The following is a 14,495-nucleotide window of genomic DNA, read 5'->3' as shown; positions in this document are numbered from 1 at the left end:
TTTCGCATACCTACTATTGGTACAATACCGTACGTACAATCGATTACGAGAATGTTTCTACTTTCGACTCAAGATTTTTACGGTTATCATCAGATATTAGGCAGCGGCTTAGTGTGTTTTTGAAGTACGAAGCGAAGTAATATAATCTTTCTATGGAACTGAAAGGCCAAATTCGTGCATCTAAATTCGGTCACCCATCCAGTTAACGACTTGAGTCAATTGCTTAACAACCGCAATGGATTGATATGCATTGTCACAACTAGGCCATGCATTCGTTTTCTCCTTGAGACCGGTAGGTAGGTATAATTATAGGACAAAATTAGCCATACCGAACAACGTTTGTACATTGTTATGGTTTAACACGTTTCTAAAGTTACCCGTTATGACTTTTTACAGTATAGTGCCGGACTATTCTAAGGTTTTTTACGTTAATTTGAGCTATTCTGTCAAATTTAGATTAAAAGCAAGGGTCAAACCCATGTCAAACCATGTTCAAACCCTAGTCATCCGGGTCAAACGTGGGTGAAATTGAGTAATACATTGATCCATGGAGTAAAACATACCTAAATAATTTTATCCATGATTTTATCCCATTCCGAAGCTTGCTCCAAAGTAGGATTAGGACTTCGTCTGTGATGGCGTTTGCTGGCGCGCGTGCTGTGCTTGTTTGAAGTGTTTTTTTTTTTTGTTAAGAGTGGCTGGTTGTTGTGTTAGTTGGTGTTTTTTGGTGGTGGAACTGACTGGGAAGCACTCTAAAGGGGCGCCGCGCGTATGTCGGCGGGCGCCGGCGCAGACGGAGTCCATACTTGTATAAATTCAATAACTTGAAAATATCACAAACTTGACATTGGCTAATCAGAGTAAAGCCAGATTTAAAGAAAAAAAAAAAATAGTAGGATTATGATTATCTCGTGATAATCTGTATTCGTACATCAATGTCAATGTCAACTGTCAACTGTTTTTTCTTTTTTTTTTAGTGTAAAAAAAGTGTCGTGATGAGTGGTTGTTATGTTAGAAATGCAAAATTATATTTTTGTAATTATTTTTCGCATAAAGCAGCAAGTTGAATGAGTTTGAAGAATTCATTTAATTCAAAGAGCAAGTGAATCAGTTTCATTGTATTACAAGAGGTGTTCTATCTGATTTAAATTCTGTATAAAATGGCTCGCTTCCTGTCAAAAGACAAATTGGAAGGTTTTGAAAAATACAAGGTAAAATCATCAATAAAATGGATACTTTCTAAGTATAATTGTAAGGCCTAGGTATAAATATTAAAATTACATACACTGTAGCCGTTATCCAATTATCATGATAAGACATTTGGAACACAATAATTACCAACCGGCGTTATGGAAGATATCGACCGAGTCACGGTCAAGCCGGAAAAGTGCTTGAGTAATTTCCCCCCTCATAGTTATTTACCTTACTTTATATAAGACAACACTAAAAATAATTGGATAAAATAAAATGTGCATCGTAATATCGTTAACCAATTACTTAAATATTTTTTATTAATAGTAGGAAAAACAGGTGAAAAACACCTTTAGGTGGAACTACTTAATTGCTACAAAAATGATTATTGGTTAGGCAAAAACCTTCATAACAACTTGTTAAAAGTATAATAATATAAACAATACCTATAATTTTTATTATTTCCATTGAAGAAATAGGACAAAAGTTGTTTGACATTACTAGGTGTGATTATTTTACTTTGGCTACAGCTAGGTTGGCAATAGCAATTTTAAAATATTTTATTTAAGTATTTTAGTGGAATGCAATGAACAAGGAATACTGATTTTTAGAACTCTTTAAGTGATTTAGGAGTTGTGCAGTGGGAAAAATTTATGAGTGTTTGAAATTGATGAGCTTTCCAACCCTTATTGAGTAGTTAGCTGTGTGCCTAATATGAGATTTTACATCTCACCAATGTTGATAGAACTTGACCATGAAAATACTTACATAAAGTCAAAATAGGATCTGAAGATACTTGAAAATTAGTGTCACCGAATTTAATTTTGCAACATTTCTGCTTCAAAAAAGCTCACTGGCTGTAAAGTATAAATAAGCTTTAAAACAAGGATGTAAAGATTTATTTCACATTAACACTGAAGTGTTTCAATGGTTTAACTCTTTGAATATTGGTGAGATCCAAAATCTCATATTAAGCACTTAAAGGTGAAGATTCACCACACTTGGTGAAGCTTCAGTGCCTTGATCACCACTGCAAGGTGGCCGGCTTATCTGTGTTTTACCACAGTAGGTACCGCAAGACGCTGAGCGTGTTTCCTCCCCTAAGTGGTCAGTATTCCTTCTATATGAAACACTTTGTGTCACATTTCTAATACACATGGTTAGGGGTTGGAATACTTTTCTGAGATCAGTGTTTCTTGCCAATTTTAAACCTGGTACAAACACATCCCATCTTAGGCCACATCATCACTTCCCATCAGGTGTGATCATAGTTAAGTGTGCACCTACAGTGAAAAAAAAAAACAATGCAGCAAAATTACTTATGCTTAATAACTTGTTTTATATATTTGTTTTCAGTATAATTCCATTGACACAAGCATATTGAGTAATTATGTTATGCATCCATTTTGGAATTGGTGTGTACAGGTATGTAAATAAAATTAATATTTTGTTATTAATTCTGGTATTTTTTTTAAATTATGTAATGTTAATTACCTATATATATTATTACTTACTTTCCTAAATTGTAGAAACTAACTATAATCAAGTGTAACATGTACAATGAGCTACACTAAAATATTTGTGCTAGATAAGCTAAAAGTAGTCAATATTTGCTTTTGTACTAAATTATTAACTATTATAAACATACCTAACTAAAATGGAGATGGAAAGCATCTAAATATTCCAAATTTTAAAAACTCAATAAAGACTTTCTTTTTAATAAGCAGTCCAAGCTATAAAAAATATATTAGTATGCCCAGAAGGAAGAAGGCCAGACTCTTCCGAAAATAAGTGGCAAGAAACTCCAATACTCTTTATAAAAGGCAGAATGTTGCAATATTGTGGCTAATTCTGTTGTGTACACAATCTCTAAACTAAAATGGCAGGTCTAAATTGATTGGTATCACTTTCACAATGCTCACTGCAGAAAAGGATAGCACCAGATTTAGTACTGTTAATTTAATTTAGTTAGCATTTGTGTGCACTGGAATTAGCCACATTACGTAGCTTAATCAATGTAACATAATATTATGATCATCTGGTGGTGCAGATTACTCATTACAGGACCCTCCATTGTAACAATTTGTTGACACAAGCACTCTTATTAATATACTGGCTCAACTCAAAAATCTTTGCGCAACTGTGACTTACTGTTATTATTATTTTTTAAATGTTATAAATATGGAAAGTTGTTGCCTATATCTTATCGCTAAAAATAGATTCTCTATAACTAACTCGATTCAAACAGATGACTAAGAGTGCGGTTTTCAGTTATAAAAAATTGATTACTTGCAGCTCTTTCTGTAACAATGTGAGAAGTCCAGCACCTAGCACCAAACTTTAACAGCTACACTATGATGATCATAAGCACTTCTGACTGGCTGACATTATTAATTTATCTTCTATAGTTATAGTTAAATACAGTACATTTTATTTTATGTAATGAACAATTTCTTTTATGAAATTTATTTATTCTAACTTCATTATTATTAGTTATTGCATTTAGATTTTTTGTGGTCTTACTTGATTAAAAGAGTAACATAAAATTCGCCAATAAAACAGTTTATTGCAATTGTTGTATTGTGATAATCACAAGTTTGGTAGCAGCCATGCAGCATAACCAATAACCATGTAATTTCAGCTTTACTAGTCAAAATACGTGAAATTTTAATATTTGTTTCCCCGTGGTAGAATGATTTGTCAGTAGACTGCTGAAGGCAAATGAGGGTAGATACCTGTGGTAGTACTATCGAAACCATCGATGTATCGAAATAGAGTTTTAAACAAGTGTAAATTAAAAATTTGTAACACCCCCGACAAGTGAAGGTTACAGTAACTAGAAAAGAGCTGATAACTCTCAAACGGCTGAACCGATTTTCTTGGACTATTCCGCGCCTACGATCCAAAGTATCTGAGTTTTCCAAAACATCATTTTCAAATAAATAATTATGTATCTAGGCAACGTCCATCTTGACAGCTTGACATTTGTCAATTGACATAATATTATGAACCTAACGGTTATCTAACCTTCTTTTCTACAAGAAAACTAGAAAAGAGCTGATAACTCTTAAACGGCTGAACCAATTTTTTTGGATTATAGCTAAGAACACTCTCGATCAAGCCACCTTTCAAACAAAAAAAAGTAAATTAAAATCGGTTCATTCGTTTAGGCGCTACGATGCCACAGACAGATACACAGATACACAGACACACAGATACACAGATACACACGTCAAACTTATAACACCCCTCTTTTTGGGTCGGGGGTTAAAAAAATAAAAATGTTTTTGTTTTAAATTAAAAAAATATTAATCAACTTGAAAGCATGAGAAACAATAGTAATCCGCTAGACATAAAAATAACGTAGGAATAGCACACGCTCCCAACAGAGGGAAAATTTTTGGTGCAAAATAAGCTCTCGCGTGTGGTAATTAGGCATAAACTATAACCCCCGACCCAAAAAGAGGGGTGTTATAAGTTTAACGTGTGTATCTGTGTATCTGTCTGTGGCATCGTAGCTCCTAAACTAATGAACCGATTTTAATTTAGTTTTTTTTGTTTGAAAGGTGGGTTGATCGAGAGTGTTCTTAGCTATAATCCAAGAAAATCGGTTCAGCCATTTGAAAGTTATCAGCTCTTTTCTAGTTACTGTAACCTTCACTTGTCGGGGGTGTTATAAATTTTTAATTTACACTTGTATAAATCAATTTTACTATATCAATAAATAATCATTTCTCTGCGGGTAAACAACCGTTGAAATTTCACGCTGTATCTACATTATGGTCATAATATGTATAACTTTCCAGTTTTGCCCAGTGTGGGTAGCACCAAACCTGCTAACATTCACTGGCTTTCTACTGACAGTCCTTAACTTCCTGTTGTTCTCCTACTATGACTATGGATTCCATGCGCTCACAAAGGAGAATGTAACCAATGATCACATACCGAGCTGGGTATGGGCGGTAACTGCAGTCAATTTATTTGTGGCTTATACACTTGGTGAGCATGAAGTTAATGTGTGTTGTGCAAAGTCTGATCTATAATAATAATTGTACAGAGTTAATTGAAACATCCTCTTGCAAACAAAAAGTAATATTTTCACCAATTTAATAGAGCATGTGACCTAACTGAAAACTATAATTTTTACTTGAGTTATTTTCTTTTGTCGCCATATGTTTTTTTTTTAATGTAATTAAGTATACTAAATTTTAATCACTATTTATAAATACCTACTTAATGAATAATGTATTTTGCCTAACAATTCTGCAAACACAATTAAATTTTACTCTATGCAATTATAAATCAGTCTACAGTTTGAAATAAATATACTTATATAATTATTTTTGGCTGTTTGCACTAAACGCCTTGAAAATTTGATTTATTGAATCCAGCTTGATTACCAAACTCTTTATTTACTACTATTAACTTACTAACTTCTAATAACATTTATTTAAATATAAACCATTTTACAGATTTCATCAGTAGGTAAGATAATAATGGAATTTGAATTAAATCTTGAAGTCCAAGGTTGTCTGCATGTAATTACCTCGTCACTTATAAAAACTTGAACTTATATTATTCTTGACGAGTTGATGACTTTAATTAGCCGCTTGATTAATAAATAAAATGAAAAGTTGTAGTTTGATAATAAATACAAGCATTAAAAAGGTCCATCCATTTAAGTGACTTGTAAATTGGCACAGACTTAGTCTGCCTTCAGAGGATGGACACAGGTTAATAATTTCTGTCCTGGAATATCAAGTTCCTAAGTACAGAATTTTTAAAAACCTATATCAGAGTGCCCACGGAATTAGTGAAAACCTAACCTATCCATAATCTTAATTTTTTGTGGTCGTTCGTCGTCCGTGACAACGAGACATGTGTCCGCGCCACGTCTTCATTTGCCTTATATTCTTAACTAAACAATAATTGTGCCCTTTGTAACAATTGTAGCGTCTCACTCTGATTAGTAATAATGTTAACGAAAACGTTGCATCCTCATTCCGCCTATGATAAGATTGTGTATTCTAATTTATAATTAATATAAGTTAGATAAACTATCTTCTAGCACCATCACCAAATCGTACTTATATTATTACTAGATGATGCCCGCAACTTCGTCCGGCTGGATATAGATTTTTTTAAACCCTATGGAGAACCCTTTGATTTTCAATGCCTGTGGCCAGGATTCAAGTTATCTCTGTACTTAAATAGATGTCCACGACTTCGTCTATGTGGATTTAGGTTTTCAAAAATCCCGTGAGAACTCTTTCATTTTCCGGGATAAACAGTAGTATTAGTAAATTTTCTTGATTTATGTCAAAAACGCTTTATTTTATTAGTTCTACTTATTACTATTATTATTCTGTAATTAGGGTACTCACACTAACTTTACTCAATTACAAAAGATGTAGGTACTTAGGTACTTGGCTTAATATACCTACACTTTTTTAACACCATAATAGCACTACAATAAAGACGTCAGTTATTCATTTACCTACTATTGGAGATATAATAATATTTTGCGCGTTATTTTTTTAAAAACCTATTTTTATCAATCATGAGCTCAAATGAAATATATTTAAGGATGCTCTTTAACCAACTCAAAGAGGTTATCAGTACGACCCGATGTATTCATACACTTAAATTAGAAACAAGTGTCAAAGAATCAATCAATTTTTCAGACGGTATAGATGGCAAGCAAGCACGTCGGACGGGCACCAGCGGGCCCTTGGGTGAACTGTTTGACCATGGCCTAGACTCATACTCGACAGTTCTTATACCCACATGTTTGTTCAGCATTTTTGGAAGGTAAGCGGCTTCTGATAAGAACATGCTTTCAATCTCAATATACAAGGTGCAACCAGAACGATAGCAAAAACTCAGGGTTTTTTTTTAAAGAATATTAGCCATTTTAATCATGACTATCATTCCCCTTTCCCCTCCAACTAAGCGTAAAGCTTGTCCTAGGAGTGAGTACGACAATAGTGCAACGGCTGGGGTTTGAACCACCGTTCGGAATTCAGTCCACATGTCAATTATTATACTATCTAAACACAATCCAATGCCAATAACCATTTGCCTTATCTTTTAGTTTTAGTGTTTCAATATTTTTCAAACCCGCAATTTATAGCGTGCAAAACTCTGGTCAATGCCCCAGCTACGTCATTGCCGCGTCATTGACTCCGAGTGACCTATTTACGTAAACGTTTATTGACCTCTAGCGTCAGTCAGATGTTTTGTTTGCAATATATTGTGAACTTTTAAATAACACTTACAGGATATTTTTTTTTTTTAATTTTTGTCGCGTTTTTTGTGGTACCTAATCATCAGTAATGATCAGTCCTGTCACCTGTCTTCGTTTTTGCTAGCGTTGTTATAATATAATAGACTAATTCCTCATGAGCGCAAACTCGCCAACAAACTGCATGCCGTGCAGTTTGGCGAGATACAATGAATTATTATTATAACCATTACTTACTTATTTGTGCATTATAATAAATAAATTAAAAAAAGTTACATAGCTTGGCTTCAGAGAAATAGAGAGAATTTTATTGAAATAAACTTTAACAAGTGCTTTTCAATCTTGAAAAGAATCTACCACTGCAACTGGTTCGGAATGCTCTCCCTCCCGAGAAGAATCAACAAGAAACTCTGCGGTTGCTCAGTTATACTGAACATTTCTGCCCTCTATAAAAACTAATAATAAACTCCATGAATGTCATAATATATAAGAACTTATAAATAGAAAAATAATGATTTTATTGTTGGCGCGCATAATTCACTTAGAGATTAATCCTATTGATTTTCATTAATTGGCTTGTTTCAGGGATGAGCTAAGTCCATTACGGTTTTACTTTGTACTATGGAATATATTTATCAACTTCTACCTCACTCATTGGGAGAAATACAACACGGGTGTCATGTTCTTGCCATGGGGATACGACTTCACAATGTTTGTGAGTATTCACATTAAAGGGTACTTCTTCCGCGCTTCACCATACAAACGAATTACGTCTTTTATAATAGAACAATTATTCTATTCTTTGTTGTTCTAGATCTATAACAGCTAAGCCATTTATCTCTCCATTATCTTTGCAATAAAACAATGAATATAGTAAAATTGTATTTATTTGAAAAGTTATGGCCCTTGAAAAATTCATATTTTAGAGTTTTTGAGGCAACTTCGTCTGTAGATAAACTACCTATATAAAAACCAGCAACCAAATTACCAAAACCAAAACCAAAAAGATAGAAAAAGCGTAGATTGTATTGGTAGGGCTCGTGCATCCTGCTGCTAGTGACGTCGCTGATCGGGCCGCACGCGTGGCACGCGGCGCTGCCGGGCGGCCTCACCCCGGGCGTGCTGTTCGAGTTCGTGCTCTACTTCTCCGCGATGATCACCAGCCAGACGGTCATACTGTGGAACATTTACAAGTGGGTACACATGTAATCCTGAATCCTACCCGTAGGGTTTCATGTAAAGCACAAAGCTAAAAGCTCCCCAAGGAAGACCTAGATAAAGGGAGCCTACAAGGTCAAGCGAAATGAAGGTCGAGTAAGTGAAGCTGAATGAAGGGGCGACTGAGTGAGCCATCTGGCGTAGTCTATTTTTATAAAAACTTATTTATTATTATGCAAGATCAAAGTTCTGTCAGGAAATTATTATTATAATGTACATTGTACACACAGGTCGTATCGAGACCGCACGGGCAAAATGCGGCCGTTCCTGGAGGCGGTGAGGCCGCTGATACCGCTGCTGATCTTCTTCGTGCTGAGCACCGCGTGGGCGCTGTACTCACCCTCCGACGTGCTCAGCAGAGCCCCGCGGCTGTTCTACGTCCTTACCGGGACCATATTCTCCAACATCAATGTACGTTAATTATGTCTTTCTCTATAGCAGTAATCACATATTTTTATTTAATGTCTAGTCTCCTAAAAAGGCGCGAAACCAATGCAGTCTTTTTCCACGCAAGTTTATCTCCATATAACCTATACGCAAATACCTAAAACAGTAAACGGTCAAATTTAACCTTCAAATGCAGCAACTCGCGCCACTGGCTTATGATTGCTGCTTCTGTCAGTTACAAACGTGTCATCGCATACAAAAAATGATTTATATTACAACAGGTGACAATTCGCCATCGGGTAAGCCTCTTTCGTAGTATACCACTTTTGTCTTTAGATAAAAATGATTGGTTTCCAGTGTCGTCTTATCGTATCACAAATGAGCGACACCCGTTGCGAGGTGTTCAACGGTCTGCTCGTGCCATACGCGCTAGTGCTGGGCGTCGTGCTCTGGGTGCGCGTGTCGCCCATGTCCGAGCTGCTGCTGCTGATCGCGCTCACGGCGCTGGCCTCCGCCGCGCATCTCTACTACGGCACCAAAGTGGTGAGACCCGCCTCTTTCTAGCGTAATCGTGTCGTTGCGTTGGACTCCTGGTGTCCAGCTTATGTTCTTATCATCAATAGCAGTAAAGCCACAGAGTATTTAATAGTATTTTAAAGTCACCTGATTAAGTAAGCGTAGCCTGGCAACATCCCGCTTTCCCATAAAATGATAGAGCGCAAAAATTTCGCTACACCACTCCCTCGGTTTATGGCGCCGCCGACTGCAGCAAGATTTGATTTACTTAAACTATACTGGTTTGACTACTGAGCTAAAGTGAATGCTCACTCTTTTATAAGGTAAAAGAAAGCATCGTGAGAATCTTAATCTCGAAAAAATTCTGGGGTGTTTTTCCATCTTAATGTGAAGCAACTCACTAATCCTGGTTACTGATTAGGTATTTGTGTGAATTTTCTAACCTCTACTAGAACTCCAATTAGTAGTTTGGATTTATTTGAACGGAGTAGATACTGCTGAAATTATGTAAGTTTCTTTAAACTATCCGAAGAATTATTATTATTTATTAACAAAATCATTTTCCTTCCAGGTACAGGAAATGTGTGAACATTTTAAAATATCATGTTTTCATATAAAGCCAAAGATAAAATAAAGTTAATTATTCAAATACTTATTAATATTAATTTATTATAAGTTGTTAAATGTTTGCAGTTCGATTGATGTTATTATGTGTTATATATACTTCGTATAGTTGTATTTAGTTCTAAATTTTAAGTGATTTCACTAAGTTATAATTTAATAATGATTTCCCTATACACTATACAGCACTTCAGCCAAGTGCCCAAGTGCATGAATTAGTACCTACCAAAATTAACTTAAAATTACCATAATATATTATGGATCAAAATTTAGGTGAGTATTCTTATTGAAATCTTGTTACAAAATGTAACGAGTTTCGTAGTCAGAGTTTCGTTAATACTTATCTATAAATTAGTTAAATAGTTATAAGTTAGTTAAGTTGGTAAAAATGTTTTTTGGATATTTTATTTAAAAAATAATACTAAAAAACAAGTTAACTAAGGGCTAACTCCTGGAAAAATGGACTTACTTTTTGGTGGCATTTGTAATGACTTTGTATTCCTACCTATTATACGATTATGTAACCTTCTTACTAATACATATATCGAATAACATAATTAGTTTAATTAGTAATGTAGTATTTAGTGTTGGTGTTTGTGGTAATTTACATTGTAAATTAAAATTACTGTGCCATTGTTACACGAATCTCTACAATTAAATTGTATAGTGAAGTAATTTGATCACTAGTCAGGTAGCTAATATTATATGCCTCTGTACCTTAAAGCCAAAAATTCAAAATCATTCTATTAATATATCAGTCGTCAAAGGCGACAGATGGTGAAGGGCAAAGATGCCCAATTAAAATTAGGCATTTGTCCAACCGCCGACGATTAGCGAAAAACGAGTTGAGGTAGAAACTAGAAACGAGTTTGTGAGCAACTAGAAGCGAATGTGTAGTTGAGCTGATATTATACTTAGTTTTGTCGCTGGGCTACAAGAGCGGAGCCAGCGAGTGTAACGGGTGCCGGTCGCGCGATAAACGGCCGAGATAAACATTAATTAATCTCTGCGCAAACTGCCCGAGTGTCTTGATTGCCAAAAGGGCTCCGCTAAGTTTCTTTTCTTTCCCTTTTCTTTTCTTTCTCTTATCGCTGCGCTAAACTAGTGAAGAGAGAGTTCTCGCTGACACATGTGCACAGTCAGCGATGAATTATTAATATATTTAACTATTTTGTTTGTTTCTTGAGTGGGAAAATATTCGGTAGCTATTTACTTTCTCGTCGGCAGTGGGGCAAGTGCTTTAGGCTGACCGCACTTTTTATCCGTACCGTACTCGCCGCACGCAACGAGTTACATACATATTTGCGGTTTCCCAATATGCGGTGCGTTGTTACTTGTTACGCACGTTAGGCCGTTTTCGCACGAGCCACCACATGGTGGGCCATGTGGTGACAATTTGCGGTCACAATTCGTACGTTTTTGTACGACGCGACGTACGATTTTGCTACCACACGGCAGTTGCGGCTTGTTGTTTTCACGCACGATCATCATATTGGCCCCAAATTAACTGCCGGCAATTTTTATCCTGCTTTTTTTAAGGAGCCAGGAGGAGGTACAAACAATATTGGGTTCATCCACTTCTAAGAAGTGAAAAAATAGAGAGTGGTGTGTGGTGCGTTGCGCCGTCATCAAGTTCATACTTGTTTTGTACAGCCGCTATATCGTCACGCAAAAAAATCGTAACAGCATAGCGGTACCGACGACATAGCCAAAAAGTCGTCTGGAAAACGTGCGTTGTGCTGTACGATATCGTTGAATGAGTTAACGACTCATAGTAAACGGCACTGCATTTTGTCCTGCCAAACTCGTGCAAAAACGTCCTTACGCGTTACGTGCGATGCGTACCGAGATAAGTGCGTTCAACAACAATCTAATTTCTTTTGCCTCTTTTTAATACTTTTCATGATAAGTAATAATTATAATATTGTATGTGTCCCATTAAATATAAAGATAGTTAATCATGTCATCTTAGCTTATATAGTGCATTGTTTTAATTTTTTGTTGTTACTTTAGTAGGAAATCGGTAGGTTATTGTAGTAAAAAGTTAGATTTTTTTTTTCAAAGGATGAAAATGATAAAAATGTCAAAATATTTACACGAAAACGTGAAAGAGTCGGCCAATCAGAGATGATTGCGATCGTCACACTGTCATCTGTTATGTTCCCGCTACGCGAGCCCTACGCGCGCCCTACGCGCTTACTGAAGATAGCATATTTACTGAAGATTTTGTATGCGAGTTATTTTCTTCGGCTCTTTCAAAGCATCATCAGTATGATTCGCAATATGCTCGGCATTGAATTGCATATGTTGATAAATACCGGGCAAGTGCAAGTCGGACTCGCACATGAAGGGTTCCATACCATCGTACAAGATATAACACTATGTATATTTCGGACTAAATGACATCTCATGGGCCACTTTAACTCTATGGGTCAACTGTCATGTCAATAAAATAAATTAAAAGTACCGTAACTACATCTTTAAAATAAGGGCTAAAATCGTACTTTTGACATAATATTTGACACATAAATAAAGTTAAAATGGTGCGTGAGAACTCATTTTTTACGCATTACACATACTTTTTAGTTTGCATGGCGGCCATTTTGAAATTCGCCATCTTGGCAATTTTACCTGATGTGAAATTTTCAAATTTTCGGTTCATGAGATACAGCGACAGATAGACAGACGGATGGACAGCAGAGGCTTAGTAATAGGGTCTCATTGGCACCCTTAGGGTACGAAAGCCTAAAAACATTGCATTAGACGCGTACTGTTGTTCGATCGGCATGCAAAGTTATTGTTAGATATTTATGTATAGGTACATACTTGGTTTACCATAATTTTAGAAGTATACTATTAATTACGTATTATAACAGGCTTACATACATTATTCATTTAATAGTAAACCGATTGTGTGATTTTATAATTATTTTACTATGAACTTTTAGAATACATATTTTGTAAAAAATCTACAGTTAAGTATAACCATATCCCAAAGATTTATAAAATAAAAAAAATTCCAAACGTGTTCTATCTATATGCTTTTGATATAAATATATTATGCAATTGATACTATGAATATTTTGAAAACTCCTTCTGTTTATCTGCTCTCAGTAGGAACAAATCTGAACCATTTTACTACTTTAGAAAATCTATATTTTTGTATATTTTTTAAATAGGTATTTCATTCCTATAAGTGAATTATTGAAAATTGTAGTTTTATACACTTTGTTTTGACTAATCTTATTATTTTGGTTGAATGAATACGTATGGTGTGGCATTTTTCTTTATTAATATTATTCAAGTGCTCAATATGTAATGTACCTGTTATTTTTAAGGTTAAGGTTTCCTAACTATTCAAATATTGAAACAAACTACAGTGTAACCAACAGCCTAATTTAAATTGTTTGTGTTTCTATGAAAATTGTTTACTTTTTACAATAAATAAAATATACACGATAAATATATTTTTTATTAGTTTCCTAGCTAGGTAATAATATAATAAGGTATACATGAAGGAGGGGGCCCGAGTGTTGTGTCCACTAGCCTGGAGTGGACAGTCTCCAGGCTAAAAACGTAACTTTCGAGTGGGACTTTTGTTGGATGAAGTTTGAGATATAGTGCAAAACAAGTAGTCCGATCTGAACACGAGTCGTAGTCGTCGTATGACCGCATTGTACAAAATCAGTGGCCTTGTGTATTTAATCTTTATGCTTTGACCTGCGCAAACAGTTATGTTAGGTACATCTTTTTAATTACATGGGTAAAATATTTTTCAACCAAGACACTGTTCAAAGTCGCTTAGTATTTTTATCGCCAAAAGTGTTGTTGTTTCTTGGTTTAGTGAATACCTACGCTAAAAGTGAAACAAGTCATCGCGTCTTCGAAACGTCAAATCTATCTAGAATTCTAAATGATACCAGGGACTTCGTTAGCTGTTTGATTTTCCGGGGTAAAAAGTAATGTATGTATTAAGTCAAGGTATACCTATGTACCTATATCTCCATTCTTCAGCCAAATTCGTCCAGTAGTTTTTGTGTGAAAGCGTAACAAACAGACACACATACAAACTTTCGCCTTTAAAATATTAGTGGAATGTGATGTTTTAAGTTTGTTTTATTCCTTCACAAGGTACAAAGTCTTAAAACCACTTTAATAAGAAGCAACAAACGCAATTAATTTTATTCGCCCATCCCATTGAATGTGAGCGGTCGATTCACAATGTTTGACATATTACAATGTTACCCGTGACGACCACAGGCAGCGTGACAACTATACGAGAGTACTGGGGCTAGTTTCGTTTGCGGTAGAATGACAG

At 35.2% G+C, this 14,495-nt stretch overlaps 1 protein-coding gene across 1 annotated transcript; it reads left to right on the top strand.

The window, feature by feature from the left end:
• Nucleotides 1-977: 977 nt before the first annotated feature.
• On the top strand, nucleotides 978-12,488 carry LOC123869640 (ethanolaminephosphotransferase 1). Its single transcript, XM_045912624.1, has 9 exons — nucleotides 978-1,211; nucleotides 2,548-2,616; nucleotides 4,998-5,190; nucleotides 6,876-7,002; nucleotides 8,021-8,150; nucleotides 8,471-8,628; nucleotides 8,884-9,064; nucleotides 9,398-9,583; nucleotides 10,128-12,488. The coding sequence occupies exons 1-9, from the start codon at nucleotides 1,161-1,163 to the stop codon at nucleotides 10,188-10,190; spliced, it is 1,158 nt and encodes a 385-aa protein (XP_045768580.1). The 5' UTR covers nucleotides 978-1,160; the 3' UTR covers nucleotides 10,191-12,488.
• Nucleotides 12,489-14,495: the final 2,007 nt, after the last annotated feature.

This window comes from Maniola jurtina, chromosome 11 (assembly GCF_905333055.1).
Source record: "Maniola jurtina chromosome 11, ilManJurt1.1, whole genome shotgun sequence".
In the NCBI taxonomy this organism is placed as follows: Eukaryota; Metazoa; Arthropoda; class Insecta; order Lepidoptera; family Nymphalidae; genus Maniola; species Maniola jurtina.
Note: the sequence above shows the minus strand (reverse complement) of the source record. Positions and strands in the feature narration are given on the sequence as shown.